At 34.3% G+C, this 14641-nt stretch overlaps 1 protein-coding gene across 1 annotated transcript; it reads right to left on the bottom strand.

The window, feature by feature from the left end:
* Positions 1-415: 415 nt before the first annotated feature.
* Positions 416-6642, bottom strand: LOC121297552 (interleukin-12 subunit beta-like). The gene is made up of 7 exons (XM_041223912.1): positions 6547-6642; positions 5524-5805; positions 5152-5266; positions 4424-4593; positions 3685-3887; positions 3099-3223; positions 416-618 (listed from the first exon to the last, which is right to left on the bottom strand). Exons 1-7 carry the CDS (start codon positions 6626-6628, stop codon positions 474-476), a joined length of 1122 nt encoding a protein of 373 aa, XP_041079846.1. The 5' UTR covers positions 6629-6642; the 3' UTR covers positions 416-473.
* Positions 6643-14641: the final 7999 nt, after the last annotated feature.

Below are 14641 nucleotides of genomic sequence, written 5' to 3'. Positions count from 1 at the left end.
AGAATACTGCTACAATTTTAAATAGGGTAGTATAGTAATAATCTTATTAATAATAATAATAATAATAATAATAATATAATAATAATAATAATAATAATAATAATAATAATAATAATAATAATAATGGACATAAATCCTTATGAATTGCTATTGAACAGTTGTTGTGAAATTCCATAGACTTGAAGTTTATTGTTTGTCAGCACAACCAGGTTACATTAATGCAAAACAAATATTTTCAAATGCAATAATTTAGAAACTCTATATGTGCAATATAAAAATTAAAATACATTTTATGGATTATAAAATGCACAACAATGCATCACAGATTAGATATTTAAACAAATAATAATTTTTGTGAAAAAAATGTAATACATAAACCAGAATTAATGAGAAGAATACACACTTACAAAATATGTGTGCTTGTAAAAGCATGTGTCCATAATGTGTGTGCAATTTGTTTACAGCATATAAAGTTATGCAAGCAGTAATAAGTGTGTGCTTATAGTGGGTGAAGCCAGCGTCTTTGTGACATGACATAGGGAGTAATGGTGCTTCAGAGAACACAAAGAATAATAATAATCCTTCAACCAGCACTGCTGCCCAGGATCACGAAGGACTCTGAAAGCAAAAGAGAAAACAAATTCTCATGAAACAGATAAAAGTAATCAAAGAGAGTTTTACTACCAGCAGTCAAGCAATGTGTTCAGAAGAACTCATTCAGTGCCATTGTCCTCATTTGAGTAAAGGCTATTTTGCCATTTAAACGTTCTCTTTTACTGTAGTGTTATGATAACTTACTCTAATTTTGTTAACCGCAAATGTAGAAATGCAATGTATCAAATTACATAAATGCAGCTTATGTTTTAATGTTAATTTAGTACTTAATGGGCTAAGGGCCCTCATGCAAGAGACTTGGGAGAGTACCACGGTCTAGTTTATAGTATGAAATGGACATTAATAATAGTATAGAGATGAGGTGAGGAAAGTTTCAGGAAACAGAAATTGCTTATTTTCACAGTCTGTATGCATTCTTGCGTCAAACAAAGATAACACATTTTCCAGAGTATGTTAATATCAGTCCGTGTGTCCAGTATTGGTGCATGCGGTATGATGTGTGGTAGAGGCAAGCAAATACAAACAAGCAAAAACAAAATCTTGAAAAAAGCATTTTCTTTGTCAGTAATAATATAGCAATCAGCCTTTGCAAGCCATAATACAAACTGGCTTCGGCGTAGAAGGAACATTGATAGCAGAATTAAAAGACGACACGTGTGTCACTGTAGGGTTCAGGCTGATGGAGTTGACAAGATGGAGTTGCAAAAATAAATTCAACAGCTGTGTAAAACAGCAACAAAAAAAAAAAAGATATTCAAGAAATATAAGACAATCAAATGTATTAATCTTAACAACAGCAGCCTTGCAACATGACTATGTAAAGTATAAAGCACAGGACAAGACATCCCAAAACATGGCCTTTCAGTTTATTACTGGAGTGTATACACAGGACAGACCCAGTGGTCAGCAAAATTAGTTATTTGAACTTAAAAAGACCCTCAAGGAATGTAGACAGACGCTGCACATATTCATAAACCAGCCGTCTCTCTATAAGACATCAGATGCATGGGAGCTGAAGATTGTAATAGAAAGACACATGTAGGCTCCCCTTTCTTAAATGTCACTGCTGATCCAGACAGGTTTGGTAGCATTTATTGCATGTTCATGTTTACTTTAATAAGTAAAGGGAATCTATTGTCTACAATGAATACTGGGAAAACTATTACAAAATACAATGAAATTAAATTGTAATTACATTTAGTCTTATGTAAAATAATAATATGATGGCAGTGCACCCAAAGTGTAATGGGATATTATTGAAAAGGCACTGAAGAGAAATATGATTGATGTAAATTATACTGTGGGAAGTATGATAGCTTTTTTTTTTTTATTTCATCAGGTGAAACTTCAATACAACATTATTTTTACTAAAACACAATGTCCATTTAAGTTATTTTTCTTCTATTGGGAAAATAAATAGAAGAAAAAAAATATATATATATATATATATATATATATATATATATATATATATATATATATATATATATAATATATATTTTAATATAAAAGATATATATTTCTGTAACTTAACTGAGTGTAAAAGTACTAACGTTTCATGATTGCAAATAATGTCTTTTTTTATTATCTATTTATCGTATCAACTAAAGTAGTTTATGTAATTTTGTCATATCAAGGATTATATTAAATTAAACTTGTAGCAGTTTGTAATGGATCTTTATAGACATTGTGTAACAGTATAAGTAATTCTTCAGTTTATCAGTATTATTATTTATTATAATATAATAATAATAATAATAATAATAATAATAATAATAATAGCTTATGATCCTTTTTAAGCTTACTCCTTTACAGTGTATACAACAGCAGCATTTCCTGTGCTATATGCTGTATGTTGAATAATTATGGGATGGCTGAGAGCGGAGCTTTAAAATCTGTCGAGGATTCTGTTACATAGAAGGCGTACACAGCTCATCACTGTGTTTGCTGTTGTTTTTTTCTGTCACGGTTTTCATTTCTTTGTTTCTTAATTATTAGTTTTTTGGAGCTGCTACAAAAAAAAAAAAAAAAAAAGGAATCTATTTATTTATTTTTTGTTTTTGTTTAAATCAAATGCATTCAAATATTTAAATGACTCAAATAGATCTTTAAATAACATGTTGATGACATCTATCCTTACCATTATCTGAAGTTTAAAAAGTCTGTGCCCTTTCGTCCCCTTCTATAAACAGTTCTGTTATGTGTTATTATCTGCTGAATTTACGCAATATACATGTGTATGAGACAGGTCTTCTCCCCATCCTCTGACCTCAATAGCTTGTTGCTGATTGGCTCAGAGGTCAGAGGACAGTAGAATCCTGATAATAAATAGACACACTATAGCATTATACGTACAGTAAACTAGTACCTGACAGTGAATGTGAAAAACGAAAGTATCCATCACAAACTGTAATCATCTCGCAAGTTCACATTTTACAGTACATACAGTGCAAATGCTATATCCAGTCTTGGATTATACATACATTTCACTCCATTCACTCCAGGGAGAGTCGCTGTACATGTCTTTAGCTCTTAAACAGAAAATGTACTTCTTGGTGCTATGGTTGAACCGCAGGCTTCTCTCTTCAGTGAAGCAATGAAAGGAGCCCTATTTTCAAAAGAAACATGCATTTCAGTCATAAAATACCACTCTGAAGTATGTTTAAACATTCGTATAAATTGAAGAATAATACCCGCCTGTAATATCATTTTAGTCAGTGGTACAGTATGCGCATTATTTATGATGGGAAATCCCATAATAATAATAATAATAATAATAATAATAAATAATAATAATAAATAATAATAATAATAATGGTCTTGAAATGATACCACTTCTTAAAGCTGTAATAATTCCTTGTGGTCTAACAACAATCTCACTTCATAAATTCAGCCTTTAGAAGTAGCAAAGGGTTAAACAGGTTAGAATTGCCCGTGGTGAACTTTAAGAAGGGTGAGGGACCCTGATTTAACCCTTGGGGTTTCTCTGCATTAAAATAAAACATTGCGATATACAGCATATGAGTGGACTTGTTATCCTATGTTTTAAACTTGGTTTAACCACCACACCTTGTATGGCACCTTGTGATTACATGTGAGCTGGTTCGAACGCACTTCATGGTTGCAGTTGTTTTTGTTTTTGAGTACTTTAACTTCAAACTTCAAAGGGAAGTAGGAATGTGGTTTATCCCAGGAGTTGGGGTACTCCCAGGACACGATAACCTTCTTGTCTCCCTCGTCTTTCTTGTGAATTGGTATCTTCTCTGGTGTCACTGAGCACATTCAAAACAAAAAGTAACACGTCACAGATGCTCTCAATTTGCATTTCAGTTCTCTATAGCTTAACTGTGTTATATGAAGAAATTCAGTTTTTTAGAAAGTATGATCTGCTATCTCCTTTTTTCCCACTAGATGGCAGTATACGTTTTTCTAAAACAGGTGTGGACTTTTCACTGCAGTATGGAGATTCCTACTAACCACAGACCACTGTGCTGTCATATAATAGGTATGACATCCCAATCCTCTTGAGTGTCTGCACTGAACTTTAAAATTAGAGGTTCACACAGCTTTCAGAACTTCAGAATTAGAATTTGTGGTGAAAAAAAAAGGACTATTGAGTGTTTTAATGCTATAGATCAAAATAGTTATTAGTTTAGAGATTGTTATTATCACTGTAAACTAGTAGACAGAGTATGCTGACATAGTGTAATGAAATACAAATGTTTTTAACAATTGTGTTCAAATTAATGTGAATATCTATGCAGTAGTGTTTGGCAATCATAACATTGCATTAACTATTATAACTTACCAATATCTGCAAGGAAGAACTGATTGGAGTAGCTTTCAAAGCGTGGCCCATCGATTGCATACAAATGAACTTGTACTTTCTCCTGCTCTTCTTGGAATGGGCAATATGTCAATTCATGACAGATAGCCCTGGATTTGTCCTGATCATGAACAGTGCAGGAGATGCTGGAACTGTATTAGAGAAAGTATCCACACCATACACTGAAATGCACTTTTTTTAGCTGGTTCAATTTACATCGATATTCCAGACCAAGCTATTGGGACATAATGCCTTGTGATCCTGGCTTTTGAAACCACATTTCAATATCATAGTTCTATGATAAGTGTGGAAAGCACTTATTGCTTCTGATTTCTCAAAGGGTTATTATTTGATTTTAATGAAATCTAAATAGCCCAAACAAAGACTAGACAAGGCATTTTTAGTACAGATTACAATCAATATTGTGAATGAGCTGAACAGTGTCCAGTTCCACTGAGTCTACTGTCTAATGGACAGAAAAAAATGAATGTGGAAAACCTTTATATCAGTAATGGGTAAAATTACAGATTTAGAAAACATGTCATTTTTAGTTTATTTCACTGTTTAACTGAATCTGTATTTACAGTACTACTGAAACAGGTCATCCAAATTACTGCAGTAAAAGTGTTATAGAGTGCAGTTTATTTTAAACAAGAGTGAGCTGTTTCCAGAACGGATTTACACATGACTGAGAAGCAAATGAAACTTACTTTGGCCGATAAGCTTCAGCTAAAATCTGGACAGTGTTGGGATTCACATTTAGATTCCACGAGCACTCAAATACACCAGAGTAGTTTTTTGTTTCACATTTAATATACATTTGATCTGAAAAAAAAATAAAAAAAATGTTTTTTTCTTGGTGAGTAAATTACATTGTTAAAGTTATTAATAGTCTCCTGTCTGCTCATGTACAGGGCTTGCACAAAAAGCAACTTGACTTTGGTAGAACAAACACAGAAGAAGTAGACTAAGCTTGCATTGTTAATGCTGTTATTCTTTTTTAATAATCAATACCGGTAGTCAAAGCTCCTAAAAACCAAAACACCCCCTGATGTAAATCCCTGAAATATGCAGTAACTTACCAGAGATTTCTTGAAGTATTTGTTTGGGATGCTCTCCTCTGTCATTTTTTGTCACTTGAATTAACACTAGGGTGTGGTTGAGAATGTCTCCATTATCATTGTGACAGGTGAAGTTCCCAGCATCTGGGAAATCCTCCACGCAAATGGTTAGCTCACTCCCCTTCCCTATCTTCTGTTTCTTCCTCTGCCAGTACACACTGGGGTCTTGTTCCCCACATTGGAGTGTCACATTTCTGCATTGGCTGGGTGTGTTGGGTGTCATGTCAACATCCACAACAACAACTAAAAAGAGACAGAAACAACACATTGTACACCCAACACTGCCCCAAAGAGCCTCAATGAGCTTGCTTCCATCCTGGGTGTCTGTGTTCTAGCTGTAATATAACTGCACTTAAACTGAGGTCAGCTTTTGCTATAAAGATGCAGAACTAAAAGGCTTTCAATTTCAATTGGACATTTGTATCTACTTGGGTAATAACGGCTGGGGGTTTCAAGGGAGGCACAGACAGGAGAGTTGCAAGAACTGCAATTTAAGTTCGAGAAGTCACAATCAGGCTTATAGCTGTCAGTTTCTATTTTTGCATGACAAGTGTGACATTTTGACCTTGTTACCAATAAGCAAATTCAATGGTTTCTGGATCTATCTGAGCAATGTCAGAATGCTTCGATATACAGCTAAGCATGCCACATGTTCATAACTTCTGAAACCATATAAAGTCTGGCAGCTTTGTAGGGTTCTGCAGAAGTAGCTTGAACAGGTCCATTGTTTTATATTCAAATCTAAACCACCATTCTGCCCTACATTATTTAACAACTCTTCCCAGTTATGGGTGACTATGACTGACAGCACATTCTATAGATTCTATACAAACAATAATATACAGTATTAGTTCTATGTTAGGGTTAACTGTGTAAAAAAACAAAGTTATAAGGAATACACAAGACACATATTTAATTGAGAGAGGAAACAAACGAATCTAATTCTATATCATGTGTATGTAGTACAAAAACAAAGGGACGTACCGTTAGGTTTGAGCACCATGGTGTATCCTTCAAGTTGTAGGAATAAACATGCAATCGATAGCAAACTCCACAGCAGGTCCATCTTCAAAAAATAAATAAAATCTAAGTCAAGAAAAAAATGTATTTCATTTGAGGAAAATACCAATCAATACTTTTTTTTACACTGACAAATTGACAATTGGCTCCAGTTAAAAAAGTTCAATTGATATTCTGGTGAAATTGATCAATCTTATATTTGTAGAAATCTTACCAAGTGGCGATAACATGATTTGATAAGACAGACCACCGAAGATGTGTTCACTGAAGAGACACATTTCTGGGACCCACTTTGTAAACGAGATGTGATATCTCGGAGTGGCCATCCCAGACAATAAAACATTACAAAATAAAACAAAACATTACCTTGATCATGTGAGTTTCTTGTCCGATTTACCTTGATGTTTAAATGTCTGATGCACAGATGGCAGTTCCTATTATTTATACATGTACACACAAACAGAAATGAGAGTGGGAGGAGAGCTGGGATCTTCCAAGATCTTATTGTTGTGTTTGTTTACATCACAAGATTTACTTTAAAATATAGAATATCATTTACTGTATTTGTACATTAATTCCCTCATTTTGTATTGCTGTTACCATTATTTCTACAAAAATCTAATTTGTTCTGGTTGAAATTGCCAAAACAACACAATCTTCATTGTAACTGTATCTTGTATTTGATTTCACTAGGTAACCCTACTGTTTTTTTTTTTTTTTTTTTGTATTTGCTCTTATTGTCAAATCATTCTCATCCATTTATTATACTTGCTACATCTTCTTACTAGACTTTACTCATGAAAGCTAATATTTAGTATAAGTTATAATGCTCTGAGTCAAACTTGCTCTTATAATATATTCTTTATTTTGCTCTTACTTGAATGTGATCTTATTGTGCTTTCATAACTGCTCTTATTTGTATTATGATATTCATAATTTCATATCATTATGTCATAATATGATAACTTGTAATGTGATATTTTCTAATGCGATACTTTGTACTGTGATATTTTGTAACAATAAATTGCCCTGGATAAGTGCATCTACTAAGAAATAAATAATAACCCTAATATAGAAGCTTGCTAAAATGCTACTGGAGGTGCAATCTGGTGTCCTCTTGGACGGCGGGTTGTTGATGATTTATCTGTATTGTATGTTCTGGCTGCATCCACACTTTGAATAGTAGCGGATAAATAGAGAAATATCTTTTTAATCATCCTGCTGAGGGACTGAATAGCAATTCTGCAATCTGATAAAGGATGCTCATGGTCTTTAGGCAAGACGACTCCGCATTATATATATATTAGACTATTTCTACGATATATAGATGCTCCGTTCTTTACGATATATATATAATATATATATACTATATATATTATATATATATATATATATATATATATATATATATATATATATATGGCAGCTGGCTCTTTGAGCTAATATATATACTGATGATTAGAATACATATAACAGAAACATTATATGTGAGTGTTCTTATCATCATTTATACTGATTGGCATGCTGAACAAACACTTATTACAGAAGGTATTGTTTCTGGTTTAAAGTACGGGATTAACGACACCTGTTTATATTGGTAGCCCAATGCAATGTCTTCCATGTGTATTTGTTTTGGAGTGATATAAGACCCTTCAGTGTTCATAACGTAGGTGAGCCTGCACATCTGCCTTCTCTAAATCCCATTTGCTGTGGGTTTCATTGAGGAGATGATTGGGTTTTTTATTCTTGGATAAAGTCAGACGCACCAGCCAACTGTTACCCTCATCTCTCTATCAAAGACCACACTGACTTCAAAACTTGACCAACACTGTGTGTTTTCATTTTTCCAGAAAGGAAAACAAAACAATTAAAAGTTATAAAACTAGTAACAAACACCTGAGACGTGCCTTTAGGTCTTCAAATGAAACTCCTGAGTTGTAACTAGTTTTGCAACATTAACAGTTTATTCATAAAACGTTGATTTCAATTTCATTTGAGTGTCTTGATAAACCAGGTCCTATGTACTGAACCTATTAGTTTATGGTTTGGAAATTTTTATACTACAACTGAAAACTAAAAATGAGACATCCACCTTGAAATGACTTGGATATTTTCAGGAAACTTCAAATACCTTCTGCTAAACTTTGTAACTAATTAACCACAGTTACCTGACCTTTAGGAACATGACAGTGAAAAACCAGGGGAACTCAGAATCAAACCCAGTCAAGGTAATTTTCAGTTGAAAGTGAAATCATTCAAGTGAAGCTTTAATAATAGACTGAAAGAAAATAAATCTATACAGAGCATGCAATTAAATGTCTATCATTCTAGAAACAACTTTATTGTAATTATTTTATATTGCCAATATAGTCCATTGATGGAATACAGCCTTGCTTTCAACACTTTAATAATAAATAATAATAATAATAATAATAATAATAATAATAATAATAATAATAATAATAATAATTACTTATAATTAAAGTGGCCTTTAATGTTTGTAGAGCAGCATGTTTTATACTGCATAACTAATATTTCCTTGCTCCTATCCTATTTATTATGAAATATACAATGATACACTATGAGCTATATTATTGTATTAATTATGTGGTGAGGTTTATGATGTATGAAATCAAAAAGGCAGGCTGTAAATAAACTCAATGCATTAGCAATAACCTGGTCACAGCATCCATTTCAAATACCTGCTGGAATGTGGAATTTCTAGGCTCCTGGGGTTTTGTTTCAAGGGGAAATACCAATACGGCACTTCCATAGCTTCGTGAGTGAAGGATGGAAGTCAGGTAAACATACCTGAAGTGTACCTCACTGCATGTTAAAACACACACCAAAAAACACCGTTTTTAATCACCTCTATTTCACAATGTGCGAGTTCCCACTTTAAAGTCATACTATAAGTACAGGAATGAGCCCAACCTCTTGATGATGTCAGTTATGTGGTGCCTATTATGCAAATTTAGAAAAACTGTTTGCATTCAATTGTTCATATTGCTATGTACTAGTTTGTGGAAGTGCACAGTATGTACAGGTACTGAATGTAGCTTTCAAAAGTTAAGGGCAATAGTCAAATGCCAAAATAAAGTAATCACTGTGATTTATTTGGTTGTTTCTGTTCTTTATCAAAGGGCAATAAAAACAAAGAAAAGCAGTTTGTAAATGCTCCAATCATACCTGGGCGCTTGGGTCCTGATATCATGTAATTTCAGGTTCCTGGTTGGAATATTTATTCAACATTGTGTCCATGTTATATTTTGTACAGTCAAAGCTGGATTGTGAAATAATATACAAACTGAAGAGCAGGGTTTTTTTTTTTTTTTTTTTTTTTTTACCTATTTAACTTCAGCTTTTCATCCAGTGATTTCATACTGTTAGTCAAATTGTAGTGCCAGGCTTATTATATCGCCTGAAGGTTATTTTGATTTGAACCTTTATATAAAACATGCCACACTTTCAGCATATGTGTTAGATGCAATAATACTGAATGGTTTTGACTGTGACATGCTGTGTACATTCCCAGAAATGTTCTGAATTTGTTTTTATTTATTTATTTATTTATTTACATATTTCTGTATGTGATAACTGTATGTTTTGAACACACAAGCAAAATCTCCAGGGAAACTGAGTCGAGTGTCTCCAATTACATTGAATGCCACTTACATTAGCTCCCACTTTCACTCACAATGGGCAAGGCAGCAGATCTAAGAGGTTATTAGGGTTGGGGAAGTTCAAATAGCAGTTGTAATATAGCATAATAGGTCAGTTTGCACAGTGTGCAAAATGTATGGTTTCAAATCCGGACACAGCTGTGAACTTCTCAACAACGTTATTCATTCCAGGGTTCCCTAATCTATTTGAACTCTGCTGGTCTGGGAGCCTGGTAGCACATTTGTTCCCAACCTGGCATTTAAGAATATGTCTGGACTGTATACTACAATCTACACCAGTATCGCTATATTAGATATTGCATTTCAACAAACTTTCTTGTTATTGTAATTACTGTGTATTTACATAGTAGTTACTAAGTAAATACATGTGCACTAACGCACAACTACAATGTTATTATGCATAGTTACACTGTACGTAATGTGTAGATCTTTGTGCATGATATAACCCTAAATCTAACCCTTTTCTGATACAATTGTGTACTTAAATATTTTAAGCAAAAAGATGTACATTGTAACTATGCATAATAACATTGTAGTTGTGTGTTAGTACACATGTATTTACTAAGTAACTACTATGTAAATAGACAGTAACTAACACTTCATGTCTCAGAGACATGTTTAACAGTTTCTATAGCATTGCATGTACCATTCCATGTCATTGCCTTGTGAACAGTGCAGGGGATTGCATTGCTGTGCTGTACTTGTGTTTAGGCTATGGGCTATTTATAATTGTATATTTAATTCATTCTGAACTGGAATCAGTGTTATTATTCTTCAATTAAGCCTTAATAACATATTACGATGAGATAGAGGATAACATCTCTTCATTGGGTTCGTTGCGCTGTATCGCCTTTCTGAAGAGCATCCCGTTTCTCCAAACTGCTTACCTGAGAGATGAAAGAGGAAGTTCAACCTTGCAACAGGCTGGAAAATACCTTTAAATAGCAACTCAGTGATTTTGTGCAGCTGTGAAGGGCTTGCAGCTCTTTGTTATATCTGGTAACAGGTGGAATTCCAGCCATTCGTACAGTTGTGACATATACAGTAGCAGCAAGCTTCCATTGCTGTCCATGCCTCTGATTGTGGACAGCAGGGTGAGATTTGTCAAATTTCCAGCGTGGGGTGGGGAGGGCAATAACACCTATGTTTACAGCAACTAAAATAATGTTAAAACGCGCGCGTGACAAGTACTTGCATGGTTGTATATAACTTCATTAATAACTACACAGAATGTAACAACAATAAGCTCCAGTCTTTGTCTTTGGGGTTTTACTATGGATTTTTAGTGTCCTGACTTCTTTTCTTTTTTCTTTAGTATTGTATGCACTTCCGATGATAATTAAAAGTAACAGTTCGAAATACAGCAACTGAATGCCGCTGGCGTAATTGATTTTCACTGGATATTTTCCCTTGCTATGGTGTGTACAGATGGATCCAAGCCTGATTCACTCTACACAGCTGAACTTCATGATCCGGTTCCAGTGAAACCACACTCCATTCCTTTTTTTTTTTTTTTTTTTTAAATCATGTTAACACGATGTGCTACTGTTCTTATGGTTTGAAGTGTTTAGACCAAATGTTTTGAAGTCAGTTTGCATGAATATGATGCAGCATGCTTTTAGAATTATAAATATGTTTCAAATTTCCAGTAGAAATCATTGTACATTCAAAATCTTTTGTCAAGGGGGGGGGGGGGGGGGGGGGTAATTTATCCCAGGGATGACAACTGAAAGTGCAGTCCCAGGGACAAACAATGCAGAGCTAGGGAAATTCCCTCCATCTAATTGCACCCTGATGGAGAGCACGATTGTAAAGAAGCGGGCATGAACTGTATATCCTGTTAAATGTCAAGGATTTCTTTGTGATACTACAGTACTTTATGGAAGTAAATAAACCCAGTTTGTATCTGTACAGAAAGCTGTTTTCATATTTCATATTTTGTTTCAGAAATATAAAACAAAGCTGTAAACAAAGCTGTAAGTAAACCTGCCTGTATATAGTTCAAGAAGGGATTCGAATTGGGACCTCCCAATATCTTAATGAAAGGAAAACAATGAATCCCTTAGTTTCTGTCATATGCGAAAAAAAAAAAAAAAAACAAAGCGTTATAAGGGGATGTTCTATTTGATAGCAGCCCCTTTGTCCTGTCTGGAATTCGGCATGGCAGTGTATTTTATTGTGTTGTAAGTGGATGGCAGTTTTCTACTTCAATCGAAATGCTGCACATACAAATATTAATATTAAGTAAAGCATGAATTTCAACCTCTGCCTTTACAGTAAACAATTAAATCAACATACACTCCTGCAATACAGTTCTTTGGATAGCCAATTAGCAACTCCTATGATACAGTCTTTACTATTGTATCATGCCCCTTTTACACTGGCACACCCAAGCCAAGCTGGTGCCGAGCCCAGCCAGCCTGATACAGCTCGGGTAACTTCAGTTGCTTTACACTGTAAAGCCGAGCCGTGCAAATTAGGTCACACATAATGAACGTGGTGAGTCGCAGAGAATACAGAAGAGGTGTATGAAAAGCAAGTAATGTGGGGTTTCTTTTTGTCATTCAAACATTTGCATGCAGTATTTACTTTCTAGCCTAAAATTAGTAATGTTACTAAAAAAATAACCATGAATTCACACTTGAAAATGTTTATTTATTGTAGTTCTCTACTTATTTATAAAGTTTAAAGCCATATATTACTTAACATGAGTTAAAGGAGTTTTGTTATATCTGTTTAATACTTAACAGAAGGGCCCAAGTTAAATCAAAACATTGACTCACACGTCAAATAATTACAAACTGGTAATGCATGGAGATTCACATTTAGTGAAATAAAATTAAAAAAAACACAGTACAAATCCATAACATTTTAGTTTTACCATTGTTAATCTGTAAAAAGACAACTTCAACGAAAGCAATAAGGTTACAGATGCAACAGTCAAGATGAACCAGGGTCATGATGGAAGACAATAACCCCGCCCACGGCCTGCTTCGGCCTCAAGCCAGATTCAGATATGTTATCAGGTCAGTTCGGGTTGGGTACATCGCCAGTGTAAAAGCACCCAACTCGTGAGGGTCCCAGGCCAGTGTAGAAGGGGTATCAGTTGTTGTATTAACACTGCCATGGTTACTGGTGGGTATCGTGTACTAGCATACTCAAGGTTACTTCAGGTTACTGGTTAAATAACATTGTTCCTTAATCACACTGTCAGTCTCATACATTTGAAATGCCTTTCTCACTTCCTTGACGTACAACTTGTGACCAGTAATCACACTCTGATGATCACACCCCACTGTATATGTCCAATATTTCTGGCTGTCCAAAAAAAAAAAAACCCTTAAGTTTTACCTTAAACATATTTAACTTTGGGAAAATTTGCGTTAATGTAACTAAGCCACATTGAAATTGTATAACAGACAGTGCCATGTATTTATAGGCATTATAAAATAACTTGTACACTATTTACAGTATATAAAATATGGAGGGCAAAAGTGAAAAGGGCATTTAAGCAAATAGAATGGTTATTAGGTTACATATTCTGTTGACACACAGTTTGGCAGAAACTGTGTGAAGCCCAGAAAAGGGGATGTAGTGAAAATGACAAATTGAAATGTCACAAGGTGTAAATAATGAGTAGGCAAAACTAGAAACTCTAGATCAGGGGTCTGCCAACCCTGGTCTTGGAGAGCCCCTATCGAGCAGGTTTTATAGGTGTCTTTACATCATCAGTGACTAAAGATCTGGAAGACCTGTTAATCTTGACTAATTAAGCCAATAATTGGTTCAATTCAGTAACTGAGAAATTGATTGAAACGAGAACAAGCAGCCACAGTAGCTCTCCAGGACCAGGGTTGGAGACACCTGCTCTAGATAGAAGACAATAAGTCTCAAACAGGTTACTTGATAAAGCCACTGTTTCTCATTTGACACCACAAAGGAGAACAAAGGGTTAGAGAACCTCACTGGGTTTTATCTTGTTTGACACAACATGTGCTGTAGAATTCCACTGTTCAAGCAATGCTTTCACAATAAAGGAACTAGCTTATTCAATTACCTCATTTACCCCCTTGATAATATGTTTGACAAAAATAAATACACCACAGCAGTTTAACAATTAATATATACAGTGTTTGATGTGCTCAGATAAGCAGTAACAGAAGAATTGGTTGGTATTGTAAACATGTATTTTCAATTTAAAACCTTAGTGCAGTAGAGCAGCTCCTTGGTTAGTTCAAAAGCGTGGCCAATGGAAAGAAAAAGCTTTGGTTTGTAGCGTGAATTCTTACGACCAATATACTTCATGCAGAGCATTTTGATATGCTTTCTTTTCTATTATTTGCATTATTATAAAAAAAAACAAACAAACAAAACAA

Source organism: Polyodon spathula, chromosome 22 (genome assembly GCF_017654505.1).
Source record: "Polyodon spathula isolate WHYD16114869_AA chromosome 22, ASM1765450v1, whole genome shotgun sequence".
In the NCBI taxonomy this organism is placed as follows: domain Eukaryota; kingdom Metazoa; phylum Chordata; class Actinopteri; order Acipenseriformes; family Polyodontidae; genus Polyodon; species Polyodon spathula.
This window is presented reverse-complemented; position numbering and strand designations above follow the sequence as displayed.